Raw genomic sequence first — 17587 nt, 5'->3', positions numbered from 1 at the left:
CTCTGCTGTGGCCAGGGAGTGCAGTGGAGGATGGCCCAAGTCCTTGGGCCCTGCACCCCATGGGAGACCAGGAGAAGCACCTGGCTCCTGCCTTCGGATCAGCGAGATGCGCCGGCCGCAACGGCCATTGGAGGGTAAACCAACGGCAAAAAGGAAGACCTTTCTCTCTGTCTCTCTCTCTCTCTCACTATCCACTCTGCCTGTCAAAAAAAAAAAAAAAGACATGCTAGAAGAAAACTTTCCTTGAGTGGAAAATATATTGTCCAACCGACCACCTTCCAGGCAAAATAAAAGAAAACATTTTCTTAGTTATGTTCTGACAAATGTCAAAGAATGAGATATTTCTCATGGTGTCATGGAAATTATAGAGGGAGGGAAAAATGAACAGACTTCAAAAGGAAACTAACATTACTAACCTAGTCCCCTGAAAAAGGACAGGAGTAAGGCAGACATCAAAAATTTCCTGTCCAGCGTTAAATGGCAAAAGAAAATGAAACTAACCACGCAGTTCTGTAGAAAATGTGATGATTCAATGATTATGTGCCCATCTAAATCTGGCCTGTCTAGAGGTAGTTATAAAGCCATTCTCTTATGTGCAAGTCTCAGGAAAAAAAATCTTCCATGGTTTTTACTTTAATGTGTACAACAAACAATTGAGAAAAGAAAATTTAGAAATTCATAATAATATAAAGAGAAATGGCACTGAAACAAGTGTACCTGGAATATCCTGTTTATTTCTTGGAGTTACATTTGAGAAGGGAAATAAGACAACTCAGAATCACTCCAGATGTGCAGCCAGAGTGGTAAAGACCGAGGGTGCACAAGACGGCTGGCCTGGCTCCAAACACTTGAAGAGTTTTCACGTAGATTTTTGTACAAGGGTAATTCAAGAAGTTCATGGAAAAATGGGATTGAGAATGTAAGTTGGAGTGGCCGTTTAGCCTGGCAGCTATGACGCAGGTAGGAATGCTTGTAGCCTATAGCAGAGTGCCTAGGTTCATGTCCCAGCTCTGCTCCTGAGTCCAGCTTCCTGCTCATGTGCACCCGTGGAGGCATCAGAGGATGGCTCAAACACTTGGCTCCTGCCACCTACGTGGGAGACCCAGATGGAGTTCCTGGCTCCAGCTTCAGCCTAGCCCAGCCCCAGCCACTGTGGCCATTTGGGGAGTGAACCAGCAGGTGGTTCTAATAGCCTGAAAGTCTTCTCCAGCCCCAGGAGCTCAGGAGCATGCTGTCCCTGGAGCTCTCACTGTGGCAGCTGATGGGCTCACTGACACAGACAGACATGTGTTGACCACGGGAACTCTCCCAGGAGTATCGTTTTCATCTCCACTTCACAGACAGGGGAGCCGAGGTACAGTGAAGCTGGGGTAGCTTGTCCGTGGTCTGTCTTTACTGTGAGGACACTTTGTCCATTGTAGCTGTGGGGCTATTCCTGACTCAGTTCTGAGGCCTTATGCTGTGCATATATAAGACAGGTGGGGTAGACCTCGATGACTGCAGCTGCTTCTGAGTCTGGTGCCCTGTGCCTACCTCTTTTTTTCTCCACATCGTCTCCAACTGGTAGCAAAATCAGAGAGGCATAGGGGAAAACTCAGGTTACTGTACTGATTTCTTTGGCTTTCACAGTGGTGTTTGCTTGATTTTAACTTGAACCAAAGTAATTAAAAAAAAACAAAAACAAAAAACAAAAAACTTCTGAGTCTCTATGAAAAACCCCAGGATCTTGGATTTGCTGAGATACCAGATCTAGCCGTCCTGATTCCAACTTCTACCCTGGTGACAGTTGGGTGGAGCTGAGTTGTGACTGAAGTCTCAGCCAGGGCTCAGGCCCTCCAGGTTGTCACAGTGTGCTTGTCATGGAGTACCAGTGTCAGCTGCTTGTCTTTCATTGTGTTTCCACTGCCGCTGTCGTTACAGTGGGGAAATGTGTCTGCACCCACTCATGTCTGGGAGAAAAGAAATTATGGTGGGAGAGAGAGAGAGAAGAGAGAGAAAGGGAATATTTCTTTGACAAAGTGAAGAATAATCCTAGAATTCTAATATGTAAATAGTAATCCCCTCCTCTCTCTTTTCTGCCTACCCCCTCTATGCACTTGAATTTTAACCCATGGTATAATTGTCTCTGTGGTAGATTTTATCAGTCATGGTATTGTTCAGTCCAGTTCCACGACTTCATCCAGAGCCTCTTTATTTTTTTAAAGATTTGTTTATTTATTTGAGAGGTACAGTTCCAGACAGAGAGGGAGAGATAGAGAGAAAAGTCTTCCTTCCAATGGTTCACTCCCTACATGGCCACAACGGCCAGAGCTGAGCTGATCAGGAGCCAAGAGCTTCTTCTGGGTCTCCCACATGGGTGCAGGGGCCCAAGCACTTGGGCCATCTTCCACTGCTTTCCCAGGCCATAGCAGAGAGCTGGATTGGAAGAGGAGCAGCCAGGATACAAGCTGGCACCCATATGGGATGCTGGTGCCGCAGGCGAATGCTTAGCCCACTACACCACAGCGCCATCCTCCGTCCAGAGCCTTCTACTCTTGCATAAAGACATAGAGTCAGGTTCCCTCCCTTTGATCACAGGCAGGCAGGCTGTTATGACTGCCTCCACAAGTAGCAAGGTGAAAGAGACACTGTGACTTCCAAGCCCAGGCTAGAAAAGAACTTGGAGCTCCCCTAAGAGAGCTCCTTCTCTCTCAGGACACTTGCCCTCTGAACCCCGCCGCCGTTGTATAAGGAGCCCACACTTCATGGAGGGGCCGCATGGGGGTGTTGTGGCCAAGAACCCCAGCTAAGGTCCAGTCCACAACCAAAAGCAATGGCTAGACGAAAGCTGACAACTTGTCATCTTTAAATACCAGCATATTTTCCTGAAAAGGGGTGGGGGGAAGAACAAGGATTTGATCGGTTAATTATGTCCAGATGACTCCAGACCCCAGCCGTCAAGTCACCCCCAGCCTTTGAGCCTTCCCATGTGAGACCCCAGACGTGGTGGACCAGAAGCCAGCTGTCCCCTGGTCTGCCTCACTGACCTCCAGGGTCGGTGAGCCTGATAAATGGCTGTTTCCCTTCCGCGAGTTGTAGGATAATTGGTCACACAGCATTAGGTCACCACAGCAACCCCTCGGAGAGTTGTCTCCAAGGGGTCATTGCACCTGTTCCAGGGTTTTGTCTTTGTTGTCAGTTACAACCTGATCGACTGTACCTGGGAGCAGAGGACGGTGTACCTGTACTGGACGTTGCTGTGTTTCACTTCCAAGAAACAGAGCGTGTCTGTATTTCATCTGCAGAGCAGCTGATGCGCACGTTTCCGTGTCACACCCCGCAGGTCCCGTGCCCGACAGGGGCCGACATCAGTCAGCACTTGACAAACAGAGAGGTCCCAAACTTCAGCAAGCTGCGCTACACTGGGAAAGTGCCGTGCAACCTGTTCACGCTCAACGACGAGGAAGACTGCTTCAAGGCCTTGGCTTGGATAAGGAACAACGCCATCACCGCAGAAGGTAAAGACGGAACTGAGCATCTTTTCAGAACGGGCGTTTTATTTTTATAATGAGTCTCATTCTCCATCTAGTTCCAGTATATAATTAGTGCCTAATTAATTCCAACCAAATCATTCATCTGTCATGCTTTGTTTTCCAGATTAATTTACAACTTGTTGTCATTTTTGGATACCCAGCATGTTTGCTGGGGGAAAGAAAAAGGCTTCAGATAGTTTAATTATCTATAATTATTTTATTACACAAAATGAATATCCGAAGAGCAAAGCAGGGCTAAAATCATTAACTAATTAAAGAATAATTTAATAAGCAAACATGTTTAGCAATTATATGGAAAATATGTCTCCTTTTGTGAAGCCGAAAAGACCTAGGGAGAAAAAGGCCTGCATTGGAGAACTCTCGTCTTCTGTTCTTAATCCATTGTTCTCCTTCCTGGTGTTGCTGGAGCAGTCCTGCCCACAAACACACACATTCAAGTTCATGCAGCTTTTTGAATCAAAATGAGAAAGCAAAGCATTTGTACGAACAAACGCCTCTGCCACTCAAAAGGGGTTTCTCAAGCACCTCCCTCTCTTACTGCTCGGATCTCATTGAAATTGTTCTCCTGGTGAGACCAGGCCTGGCTACCTGGGGGTCTTGAGGGGAAACCCGGAAGTCAGGGTGCAGGGATGGCAGTCAGTGGCCCGGCTGAAGTGCTCAGCCACCTGCAGTTGGAGTGGGCAATCCGACCCAGACCTCCAGTTTATTCAGGGATGTGAAAGCCACGAAGTGCTCAGAAAGTAGGCATCAGTGTGTGCAATCAAGTACCTCAGTTTATTTAAACATACCTAAGGATATTCATCAATACAATTATACATTGAGATTACATATGCATTCAGCTCCTCATATGCATGAGTTTCTCGTCCTCAGATGCAACTGAAGACAGGTGGAACGCATTTTTTAAAAAGGGTGGGCATTTGGCAGAGCAGCTGTGATAGCCATGGGACACCCGTGGCCCACCAAGGAGTGCGGGGTTAGAGTTCCAGCTCTTCTGCTCCTGATTCCAGCTTTCTGCTGATGGGCACCCTGGGAGGCAATGGTGATGGCTCAAGTGCTTGGGTCCCTCCCACCCAGCTGGGAGACATAGATTGAGTCCCAAGCTTCTGGCTTCAGCCTGGCCCAGCCCCAGCTATTGCAGGCATTTGGGGAGTGAACCAGCATATGGGAGATGTCTCTGTCTCTGGCTGTTTGTACCTACCTGTCTCTTGCTCTCTCTCTATCTGACTTTCAAAAAGATGTGTCCACCCTGGACATGCACAGAATTTATTTTCTTATCGTTATTTCTTCAATCATGCACTATTAACAATTACTTGCATAGTGTTTACATTGTATTGGGTGTTATAAGTAACCTAGAGATGATGTGAATATGTGGGAAGATGTGAGGAGGGCGTCTAGGACCAACCCTCATGGATACCACGGGATGAGTGCAGTCTCTTCTTATTTTTGGTGGACAGTTGAGGTGTTAATGAACTTTTTGCCAATTGCTGACTTTTGCTACACTAAAAAGTTACTAATTTACAACCTCAAAACTTTTTAAAATGGCTATCAAATGGCATATACTACATTGCAGGATTCTTTCATTTTGTAATTTTTTTATTTATTTATTTGAAAGGCAAAGTTGCAGAGAGAGAGAGATGAAGAGAGAGAGAGAGAGAGATCTTCCGTCTGCTGGTTCACTCCCTATATGGCTGCAACAGCCAGGAGTGGTCCAGGCTGAAGCCAAGAGCCTGGAACTCCATCTGGGTCTCCCATGTGGATAGCAGGGGTCCAATCACTCAGGCCATCTGCTGCTGCTTTTCCAGGCGCATTAGCAGGAAACTGGATTGGAAGAAGAGTAGCCAGGACTTGAGCCGAGGCTCGTATGGGATGCCAGTGTCACAGGTGGTGGCGTAACCAGCTACGCCACAGCGCCAGCCCCTGGTGCAGGATTGGTTTGGCTAAGACCTTGTGGACTCTTCTTCTCTACCTTCATAAATGAGACCAGCTTTCTGTAGTTTTCTGGTCATAATCTCGTAACCCAGAGCATGCCAGTCTCACAAAAAGCATCCCATGCTTCCCAGGCTACCTTGAATGCAAAGTAACTCAAAGGCTGCCCAGCAGTCACCCGTACAACCTGCTGGGTCTGGAACCTTTGGGCAGAGGTGGGATGTTATAGGGATGCACCAGCCACACAGATTTAAAGCTGGCCATAAATTGTCTTCACGTATTGACACCAGAGCTTGGTATTATTTGCAGTGTTGCATCTGGTTGTGTTTAAACCCATTTCAATGTTTTGTTCATTCTTTGTTCACTGCCCCAAGCCCTACGTGCACTTAGAGAATTGTGTGATCCACGGCTCAGCAAACTTTCACTGCCAAGGGCTCATCACTAGATAGCTCAGACTGAGGGGCCCTCTGGTCTCTGTAACAACCAGTCAGCTAAGCCGCAGTGGTCTGCAAAAGCGGCCATGCACAATCCTTACACGAATGGGTGTGGCTGGGCTCCAGTGAAACTAACTCACTTATAAAAATCGGTGGTGAGCCACAGTTTACACAATCCCACGTTTATCCACAGAATTTGTGACAACTCATTACCATTTTGTCAAGTCCAGACCTCAGAATGTAGCTTCAGCTTCCTCAAGTACTACAGCCAATGTTCAATGACAAGAATACGAAGTCTATCTTGGGACTGTGCCCAGGCCTGCTAGCATGGAGTGCTTTCACACTGATTCTTTGGGTGTTTGGGTGATGGCACCAGGGAACATTTTGACCAAGAAAAGGGCCTTTGAAAATGGCAAGGAAAGCTCTTTTTTATTTTTTAAAGCATTTATTTATTTAAGAGGTAGAAAGAGGTAGAGTTAGAGAGAGAGAGAGAGAAAGAAACAGAGAGGGAGGTCTTCCATCTGCTGGTTCACTCCCCAGATGGCCGCAACAGCCAGAGCTGAGCTAATCCGAAGTCAGGAGCCAGAAGCTTCTTCCGGGTCTCCCACGCAGATGCAGGGGCCCAAGCACTCGGGCCATCTTCCACTGCTTTCCCAGGCCATAGCAGAGAGCTGGATCAGAAGTGGAGCAGCTGGGACTCGAACTTGTGTCCCTATGGGATGCCGGCACTGCAGGTGGAGACTTAGCCCACTACACCACAGCGCCAGACCCCAAGAGAAGCTCTTAAGGCTGAGTATCCATGACAGCAAATTTGAGAATCTCAAAGCAGCAAGCGCTGTGCTCTCCTTCAGGCGCCGTCTCCTTCGCCCCCTTGCTCATCAGGTGAGGGGAGACGTCCATGCCCTTCTGCCAGCTTGCCTGGTTGTCACAGAGGGTGATGTCCGGGGGCCCACTCAGAGGGAAACGCTTTTGCTAAGGCTTAGGAATGTCCGCCCATCAGTGCGTAACCCTGCTGAGTGCCTGCTCTGTCCACTCACCCACTCTGCAGCCAGTTTAAGAAGTGTGTAGAGATTCAGTTCCTGTCGCGTGCAGGTGGTTTTCTCCATGCCTCTGCAAGGCACCTCGCACGTGGGTGCCCTTAACACACAGATGCAGGCCCAGGCCCTGGGAGCCAAGTTAACTTAACTCTGGGTAGACTTGTCAAGTGACTTCTCAGGTAAGAGAAGGAAGGCAGAAGACCGCTAGCCCCCGGCCTTCCGGCAGCTCTCTGTGGCTTTGCTGTAGTTTGGTCATGTTCCGACCTCTCGTCCCATCCAGACCTTATCCCTGTGGTTGTTTTCCTGTCCTTTCCTCCGCCCCACTCCTCCCCGGTTCTCCCTCCCCTCCCCAGCCCCCAGCACCCACGATGCTGGTCACAGTCCAAATCTCACAAGAGATGGGCCAAGGACAGTTGCCCAACCAGCTGCAGAAAGCCCACCCACACCCGAGAGCCAAGAACCGACAAAAGCAGACAGAAATACACCTGCAGGGACTTCAGGAAATGTGGCATGGAGCAGAACCCAGCTAGAGAGGAAGCCTCCAAGTACAGCCTCCTCTGTGTACCTTGGCAGGCTGCAGTGTGCCCAGCAGCAGGGTGAGATGCGCAGAGAAATTCCCAGTCATGCCAGTCACTTGGTTCGCCTTGAAGGTCTCCGTCTCTTAACTGAGACCTTGGCTGGGATGCTTGAGTTTCATTGCTGAGTTTCCATACCCCTTCTAATATTGTGGAACACACTCTGGCCTTTCCAGGACTTCATTTTGAAAACAGTGTAGTTGTTGCAGCACCGTTTCAGAGATAACTCAGCATGCTGGAGGTTGCTGAAGCTAAAAGCCATTTCATTGATAATAATCCATTTTATATCAGTATCACTTACATGCAACACAGTACCCAGTATGTAGTAGGTACTCAATAAATGCTTTAGTGAATGTAAGTGAAGATAGTTCAGAATGGAACTCTTCTCCCCCATACCCCCGCCCTCACATGGTGAGTCTCATCAAAGTGGTTTGCATTGAGGGACTGACAATGTGGCATTGTAGGTTAAGCTGCCGCCTGCAATGCCAGCATTCCATATGAGCGCTTGTTCAGGTCTCAGCTGCTCTGCTTCCAATCCGGCTCCCTGCTGATGGCCTGAGAAAGCCATAAAAGATGGCCCAAGTGCTTGGGTCCCTGCCACCCACATGAGAGACCTAGAAGAAGCTCTCGGCTCCTGGTTTTGGCCTGATCCAGCCCTGGCTGTTGCAGTCATTTGGGGAGTAAACCAGCAGATGGAAGATCTCTCTCTCTCTCTCTGATTTAAATAAATTTATTTATTTATTTAACAGGTGGAGTTATAGACAGTGAGAAAGAGAGAGAGAGAGAGAGAGAGAGAAAGGTCTTCCTTCCATTGGTTCACCCCCCAAATGGCCACTATGGCCGGAGCTGCTCCGATCCAAAGCCAGGAGCCAGGTGCTTCCTCCTGGACTCCCATGCGGGTGCAGGGCCCAAGCATTTGGGCCATCCTCCACTGCCTTCCTGGGCCACAGCAGAGAGCTGGACTGGAAGAGGAGCAGCCAGGACTAGAACCAGCGCCCATATGGGATGCCGGCACAGCAGGCAGAGGATTAACCAAAATGAGCCAGAGTGCAGGCCCCAATAAATAAATATTTTTAAAAAATGGTTTGTATTCAGCCTAATGGAAAAATTGATTGTCAGTTGAGACATGAAAACCATTAAGTGAAATTGATGCTATTCTTTAAAAATGTTCTTGCCTTTAATGAGAGCAATAGATTAGTGACTGAACAGGGGAGCTGAGGTTGGCTATGCACAAATCATAGACGTTCGTCAAGGCTCGGGTTCTGGAGTGAGAGGGCCTGTGTGCAAGCCTTGGGTCTGCCATTTCCCTGAGCAAGTGTCGTAACCCCTCTGTGTCTTGTCTCGGGTGCTGGCTTATCGTTTTCTTTCTCATGCGGGCTGCTGTGAGGATTGAATGAGGTATTACACGCCGTCCTCAGGATGGTGTCTCACGCTGAGCCCAATAAATGAATGGAGGCTGCAGGTAGCATCAGTGTAGCTCCTGCATGTGGTGGAACCAGGGCTACATTGTGAGGGGTCTCCAGCCCCTGCCCTCATGGCGACAGAGAGGGAGAGGACATCAGTCTCTGGGCAGAAATGGGGATTTATGTGCTCCAGGCACTCATCTGGGGGTGTGGGTGGGGGGCACGCACAGGACTGCCGGTGGGATCCGGCATGCATTGAAACAAATTGAAATTTGTCTGCTGCTACCTCCATACTTCCCATGCAAAGGAAACGAGGGATGAAAGTAAAGTTAGAAAAGATCTTCAGGCTGCCTTAATGGCTTGAAATGGATCAATTATTTTCATCTTTAACTGAATACAATTTACTGCCTTATTAAAAGCGTATTTGTCAGGAAAGTCTCACATTAAAATTCTACCGCATGAATCACCCAAGAACGCCTTTGTCGTGTTGTGTCTGCTACGTGCTTCCCTCTTCATGGGGCAGGCCAGGCAGAGGGCATGGAAATCCTAGGCTTTGCTTCTCAAAAATGGAAAATTCATTCTTCTTAAAAATATGCCATATGGGGGCCAGCGCTGTGGCATAGTGGTTTATGCCTCCACCTGCGGTACCGGCATCCCACATGGGCACCAGTTCAAGTCCTGGCTGCTCCGCTTCTGATCCAGCTCTCTGCTATGGCCTGGGAAAGCAATGAAGGACGACCACAGTGCTTGGGACCCTGCACCTATGTGGGAGACCCAGAAGAAGCTCCTGGCTCCTGGCTTCAGATTGGCATAGCTCCAGCTGTTGCAGCCAATCGGGGAGTGAACCAGCGGATGGAAGACCGCTCTCTCTGTCTCCCTGTCCCCCTGTCACTCTGCATTTCAAATAAATAAATATATCATTTTTTAGGAATATGCTGAGTGTTAATTTCTTAATTTAGTAATGCTATAGGGTATATGTTTAAAAATTCCTTCGTTATCTTGTTATTTACCGAACATGTTCATCTGTTCAAATGCCATTTTTTTTTTTTTTTTTACGTACTGTGGCTTGCAAGTACAGTACAGTGGTGGGAACACTGGTTCTGAAACCAGGTTTGCAGAGTCCCGGTCCCGCTGACCTGGCTGCTCTGTGACCTAAAGCTCATTACTTAACCTCTCTGTGCTCAGTTTTCTGGAGAAAATAGTTCAGTTTGTCTCATGGATGAATGAAGTCATACATAACCTCTGTCTGTCCATCTGTCTCTCCCTCTCTCTCTCTCTTTTTTTTTTTTTTTTTTATTCAAAAGGCTGGACCAGGCTGAAGCCAGGAGCCTGGAACTCCATCCTGGTCTCCCACATGGGTGGTCCAAGTACCTGAGCAATCTTCTGCTGCTTTCTTGGGCACATTAGCAGGGAGCTGGATCAGAAGTGGAGCAGCCGGGACTCAAACCAGCACCCATACGTGATGCCAGAGTTGCAGGTGGTGGCTTAACCCACTATGCCACAATGCTGGCACCTCATTTACACTGTGTATCAAAAAGCAGAAGAGATCATCTTTTTTTATTTTTTAAAGATTTATTTATTTATTTGAAAGAGTCCCAGAGAGAGAAGATAGTCAGAGAGAGAGAGACAGACAGACAGAGGCCCTCCATCCAATGGTTTGCTCCCCAATTGGCTGCAATGGCCAGAGCTGCGCTGATCCGAAGCCAGGAGCCTCCTACAGGTCTCCCACGTGGGTGCAGGGGCCCAAGGACTTGGGCCATCTTCCACTGCCTTCCCAGGCCACAGCAGAGCTGGACCGGAAGTGGAGCAGCCAGGACTAGAACCAGCGCCCATATGGGATGCCGGCGCCTCAGACCAGGGTGTTAACCCACTGCGCCACAGCACTGGCCCCAGAAGAGGTCATCTTTCCATTTTCATGGCAGGTGCTTTACAGTCTGCGGTGGGAAACTGACAGCTCACCCGGTGTTGATTTTCCTCCTTCCTCCGCCCCAGCTGGCCAGAAACCCCTCCCTCAGCCTGGAACCCGCCCTGGCATTCTATTTCAAAGGCTGCTGCAGGTTAGCAGTGAGAGGACGGCTTCGTGCTCCTGCTCGCCAGCTCGCATGTTGGGAGCTTCCACGGTTGCCTTCCAACCTCCGCCTCACTTGGACCCTGCTTCTCATCCCAGATCTGTGCTCTTAGTTAATGCGTAATTCATCCCCTCGGAACAGCACCCCAGATTGGCCTCCATGAAAAATGTTATGGTCATGTTCCATTCTCCTCTGTTGAAACCCCCCACCGCGAGTGTTGTAATCAGCACTTAGCGTTTGCTATTAAAGTAGAGCAGCTGCCGTTTACCTCTGACAGTGACCAGATCTGTTAGCATACAACTGATATCCGGGGAAATTCTGTTTTCTGCTCCATTCCTCCCATACACATGCACAGAAACTTCAAAACAAGGTGTTGATATCCTAATGGTGTGAGAGGCCCTTGCAATATTATGCTACCCTCTTCTAGGTACTTGCACCCAAGTGGGGGACTTACAAGGACGCTTCAAAATGTTTGTGGAAAATGGAATGGAAAAAACCCACACACAGTCTTTTCATGATAAGCATTCTCAGTGAGCTTTTTGAAGACCCTCTATATACGCTAATTAATTCATCTTTGGGGCCAGCATTGTGGCGCAGCAGGTTAATCCACAGCCTGCATCCCGTATCAGAGCACTGGTTGGAGTCATGGCTGCTCCGCTTCCGATCCAGCTCCCTGCTCCTGTGCCTGGGAAAGCAGCAGAAGTTGGCCCAAGTCTTGGACCCCTGCCACTCACGTGGGAGACCCAGATGGAGTTCCAGGCTCCTAACTTCCACCTGGCCCAACTCTGGCCCTTTCAGCCATTTGAAGAGTGAACCAGCAGATAGAAGATCAGTTTCTCTCTCCAATTCTCCCTTGTCTCTCTGCCTTTCAAATAAATTAAATAAATCTTTCAAAAATATAAATAAGTTCACCTTTAATTAACTGAATTTTTCTGGCTTATTAAAAGTATGTTATAGGGGCCAGCATTGTGACAGAGGGTCAAGTCCCAGCCCACGTTCTGTATCCAAGCACTGGTTACAGGTCTTGGCTGCTTCACCTCTGATCGAACTCTCTGCCAATGGCCTAGGTAGAAGATGGCTCCAATACTTGGGCTCCTGCCACCCATGTGGGAGACTTGGCTGGAGTTCCTGGTTCTTGGCTTCAGCCTGACCCAGCCCTGGCTATTGTGGCCGTTTGGGCAGTGAACAAGCAAATGGAGGATTCTCTCTCTCTCTCTCTCTCTCTCTCATTGCCTTTCAAGTAAAGAAATCATAAAATAGTAATTAAAAAAAATGCAAGCATGCTGTAGGAGAACATGTCATGGGCCCCTCAGCCTGGAGCAGCTGTATCCCCTCTGCCCAACCATCAGGGTGTTGGGCAGCGGCAGAACCCATCCGCCCACTACACACACACAGCAGCAAGCGGTCGGCAGCCCCAGTGTCTCCTAAGGCACAGCCAGCACGGGGTCCCTGCCTCTCCAGCCTCATTCCCTCTCAGTTCTGTCGTACTTGGGTTTGAGTTGCCACCTCCTTTCACCTGCTTTTAAATTTTTTCTTCCTTCTAACTCTTAACCCCAGCGTTGAGGAAAGCCTGTTTCTCTGAGAATCTCACTGTTGTCTACCCATGTCGCCCCCCCCCCCTTCTTTCCCTCTCTTTCCTTCTCTCCTTGATTCAGCCAAAAGTCAGCCTGCCTAATATGACATAATTATGCAACTGCTAACCTCCATGTAGGATACAAGAAAGCCTCATGCCCGGGAGTCAAACTCACATCTACAAGGAAACCAGTGCCGAAAACCTCTCAAACTCCTGAACTCTCCTCCGTGCCTGTTCTTGTCTAGCCTCAGCATCTGCATTCCCCCTAAATAGCACATGAAAGATGTGAAGGATAATTTTTTCTTCCCCTGAGTCTAAAAACCACCAATAGGGCAGGATGTTATTTTATGCCTATACTTTGTTGTAGGCACACACAGCTTTGCGTACACTTGGGGGGATGTAGAATTTTGTGAGCTATGCTGGAAACCCAATAACGCTGCAGGGGGATAGGTTTCTCTCTGACAAATCTCAAGCATACAAGCCATTTGGTGGTCAGAATACCAGCTCAATAGCGAATACCCAGGAGAAATACGTAGTAAGAAAATCTGGCCCCCAGTGAGGTCATACTTACCAAAGTGTGGTCCAGTTAGCAAGGGGAAAGGTTGGGGCTCAGCCATCTGATAAATCCCAATACATTTCATCCACGTGTCATTCACCCATGGTAGGTGCACTGCCGGCTAGGCACTGTGCAGGCTTCAGAGACTGTGAGGTGAGGAGATGAACATGGAGCTTACAGCCACACAGAAGCCTGGCTGCGCAGGCCATGGTGAGTGTCTGGCAGGTGTCTTTGTCTGCTTTCCGCTGCTCTGAAGACTAGAGGCCGGGGCAGGCATTTGGCACAGTGGCTAAGCCTGCATCCCATATTGGAGTGCCTGAAGTCTCAGCTCTGCTCTCAAGTCCATCTTCATGTTGATGTGCACCCTGGGACGCAGCAGGTGATGGCTCAAGTAGTCGGGCCCCTGCTATCTACGTGTGAGACCTGGACGGAGTTTCCAGTTCCCAGCCTTGGCCTGGCCCAGTCCTGAATGTTGTAGGTATTTGGAGAGTGAACCAGCAGATAATAGCTTGCTCTCTGTCTCTTTGCCTTTCAGATAAAGAAAAATAAGTAAGATTAAAAAAAACCAAAAAACAAAACAAAACAAAACAAACAAAAAAAACAGAGGATATGTTAGCTCCTGGTTCTGCAGGCTGGGAAGTCCAAGATCGGGCAGCTGTTGTATTATGATGAGATTCTACCTGGTGAGGGTCTCCTGGTTTTTCAACTCATAGCAGAACGTAGCAGGGCAAGTGGGGGCATGCAGACAAGAAAAAAAGGGGACTGAACTCCCAAGATAGCCAGCCCATTCCCACCAAAAAGTATCAATTCCACCCTGAGAGCTCAGCCCCTATGACCCAAGCACCTCCCAATACAGGGAGCATGAGAGAACATTCTAGATGATGTCGCCACCCCCAGAGAAGCCATCCGAAGGTTTTTTCCTGGCTCATCTTTCCTGAGCAGATAAGACAAGCCATCACACTTCCTTTCGATTTGGGGTTGAAATCAAGTCTTGGATCATTTACCCAGTCAAACTGAATTAATACATTTGCCATTCAATGTGCCTTTTTTCATACCACTTCATAAAGCAGTGAAAAACAGCAAGAGAGATACAGTGAAGTATGAGTTTTGTGGTCAGATTGTTATTTGTCCCTGAAAAGTGAGTCTATAGCAGATTCTTTCTTTGTGTAGATACAAATGCGAATTCATTGTCAAAATTGTCATGTACTGTCTCTTGCCCATTTAGTATTGTCATTGGTCTGACAACTGATGAGATGGTGGAACAGTGTATATGGCTACTTCAGTATTTGTGAGAAATTTAAGTAAATAGTATAGATTGTCAGCATTAAAATGCTCTTACTCCAGGGGGACCGTTCAAGATCATCTGATGATGTTGTGTTTGTTGACCAAAGCAATGGTTTTCAGTCTCCCTGGCAGGGACTTGACACATTAAACTCTTTTTTTTATTATTACTTGACAGATAGAGTTAGACAGTGAGAGAGAGAGAGAGAGAGAGAGAGAGAGAGAGAGAAATGGCCACTACGGCTGGAGCTATGCCGATCTGAAGCCAGGAGCCAGGTGCTTCCTCCTGGTCTCCCACGCGGGTGCAGGGGCCCAAGCACTTGGTCCATCCTCCACTGCCCTCCCTGGCCACAACAGAGAGCTGGACTAGAAGAAGAGCAACCGGGACTAGAACCCGGCGCCCATATGGGATCCTGGCGCCGCTGGCGGAGGATTAACCAAGTGAGCCACTGGCGCCGGCCTGACACATTAAATTCTAAGACTCGGAATTTGAATATTTATAAAAGTATATACCAAAAAGCAGAACGTTCTAGTCCTTAACTCTCCATAAATAAAGACTTCCTCGAAATCCACCCAGTTAAGAATTTAAATACTAAAATAAGAACACAGCATCCTGTGCACGAATATTTTTTTTTACTGTTGTCTTCTCTTTCATCTCTTAGAACTTGTGTTTTTGCAAACTTCAGTAATTTTGTTTCCTTAATAAGTACAGCAGAGAGGGAACAAAAACAAGATAAAAGGTTTTATCCTAGACCATTTCATTCGGCATAATTTCAACTTTCAAATTATAGGAACATGAATGAATGTCCTACTTCTGCGCTAAAAGTACTTGACTACTTTGTGGGATGTTTTGTGCCAATTCTTTGCTAAATTATCTTGGTCACCGTTGCTAGGTAACACCGCTGGCTTCCTGCAGCTGAAAGATGAGAGGGTCAGAGGGAGCAACCCGGCATTATTAGCATTTGACTAATAAGGTTTTTTGGATTTCTGGGCTGCGTGTCTCAGCGGATCCCCTCCTTTCCTAGGGAACGTCATTGTCTATGGAAACACAATTGACACCTACACCACCGTGGAAACACTGCTACACCTGGGCGTGAAGGGCTCCTGCATCCACCTCGTGCAGCCCCCCACCGCCTCCACCATCACCTGCCTCAACAACTACTCGGTGGAAAGCGCAGTGGACGGGGCGCTCAGGGCAGCCGGCGTGACCGTGCACCAGGACGCCATCCTGGCGCAGTGGAACGAGGGCCGTTACCCGGACCCCATCTGCAGCGCCTCCTTCACCACGCAGACCAAGCCTTTCAGACTTCCATGCTCTGTAAGTCGCGAGCTTCACTCACCGGCCAGGACCAGTGATCCCCTCCCTGGGACTGGGGCGTGCGGAAGGTTGCAGGCAGCAGATTCCTAAACCTGGGTTTTGTTTTCTGTTAAGGGTTGTCTCTTGCTGAGTAACAAGCCACTCCGCACTCCATGGACTAAAGCAACAGCTGTCATTTATTGTTGCTAGATTTCTGCTTGTCTGGGGCTTTGACCCTGCTCAGCTGCGAAGTTCTCACTCAGGGTCTGGCTTGCCATGGAAGTCGGAGCTAATGGGGCTGGGGTCATCTGGAAGTCATATTTTTAAAAAATATATATATTTTATTTATTTGAAAGGCAGAGTTAAAGAGAGAGACAGAAACAGAAGGGAGATCTTCCATCCGTTAGTTCACTCCCCAGATGGATGCAATGACTGGAGGCTGGGCTGGGCCGACGCCAGGAGCCAGGAGCTTCTTCTGGGTCTCCCACATGGGTGCAGGGGCCCAAGCGCTTGGGCCATCTGCCGCTGCTTTTCAAGGTGCATTGGCAGGGAACTGGATCAGAAGTGGGGCAGCTGGCACTTGAACCAGTGCCCATACAGGATGCCAGCGTTGCAGGTGGTGGCTTTACCTGTTATGCCACAGTGCTGGCTCCCTAGAAGGCATCTTCACTCACCCTGGCTATTGATGCAGAGGGCGGCTTCAGTTGAGACTGCAGCCAGAGCACTTAGAAATGGTCCCTTTCTGGGGCTGGGCTTCCTCACAGCATGGTGGTTTGCTTATAAGAGCAAAGGGGGAGAGAGAGAGAGAGACCATGTCACCTTTTATGACCTAGCCTCAAAAGTTAAGCAACATTACTTCCACTGAATTCTTTTTTTAAAAAAAGATTGATTTATTTATTTGAAAGAGTTACACAGAGAGAAGGAGAGGCAGAGAGAGAGAGAGAGATCTTTCATCAGCTGGTTCACTCCCCAAATGGCTACAATAGCCAGAGCTGTGCTGATCCAAAGCCAGGAGCCAGGAGCCTCTTCTAGGTCTCCCACATGGGTGCAGGGGCCCAAGGACCTGGATCATCTCTGCTTTCCCAGGCCATAGCAGAGAGCTGGATCAGAAGTGGAGCAGCTGAGACTGGAACTGGTGCCCATACGGGATGCTGGCACTGCAGGCAGTGGCTTTACCCGCTGTGCCACAGCACCTGCCCCACTTCCACTGAATTCTATTTGCTAGAGCCAAGGCACTATGGCCAAGACTTGAGGAGCACTCCCATTTGCCAAGAGCCATGTTCCCGAAGGCACTGCGTGCTTGCAGTACCTTCTGTCGCCTCATCAGCACAGCTCCACAAAGGGAAGTGTCCCCATGTCATGGCTGAGGACACTGTGGCTTCCAGTCAGAGATGGTGCTGGGATCCCAGGCCAAGCAACAGGGCACCAAGGTCTGAGCTGCCGATGAGCTCGAAGATTCCGAAAAGAGCATAGAGACTTTGAACACACACGTAGATAGACAAGATGATAGGTAGGTAGATAGATAATTAAGAGCAAGAGAGATTTTTCTTTTGGGTGTTTCCTCTGAGTTTTTAACTCAGATGAGTAGAAGCCCTCAGGGAGAGAGTGAAGGGGCCTGTCTATGCACCCACACAAAGGAAAGGCTGAGATCTGTGTGAGTAGCTGAGCTGGGTAGGTCAAGGGCTTGGGTGAGTAACCGTAATAAAGAATGCCAATTAGGAGCCAGCGCTGTGGCATAGCAGGCTCAGCCTCCACCTGCAGTGCCGGCATCCCATATGGGCTCCGGTTCTAGTCCCAGCTGCTCCTCTTCCAATCCAGCTCTCTGCTATGGCCTGGAAAAGCAGTAGAAGATGGCCCAAGTGCTTGGGCCCCTGCACCCTTGTGGGAGACCTGGAAAAAGCTT

At 48.6% G+C, this 17587-nt stretch overlaps 1 protein-coding gene across 1 annotated transcript in view; it reads left to right on the top strand.

Moving 5' to 3' along the window:
• CFAP61 (cilia and flagella associated protein 61) overlaps positions 1 to 17587 on the top strand; it is a 254395-nt gene that overhangs the window by 164846 nt on the left and 71962 nt on the right. Inside the window, exons 21-22 of the mRNA XM_062203798.1 lie at positions 3323 to 3497; positions 15413 to 15705. Of these exons, the coding sequence (XP_062059782.1) occupies positions 3323 to 3497; positions 15413 to 15705 (468 nt within the window). The remainder of the gene's footprint in view (positions 1 to 3322; positions 3498 to 15412; positions 15706 to 17587) is intronic.

The sequence above is a fragment of the Lepus europaeus genome, chromosome 10 (assembly GCF_033115175.1).
Source record: "Lepus europaeus isolate LE1 chromosome 10, mLepTim1.pri, whole genome shotgun sequence".
Classification (NCBI taxonomy): domain Eukaryota; kingdom Metazoa; phylum Chordata; class Mammalia; order Lagomorpha; family Leporidae; genus Lepus; species Lepus europaeus.
This window is presented reverse-complemented; position numbering and strand designations above follow the sequence as displayed.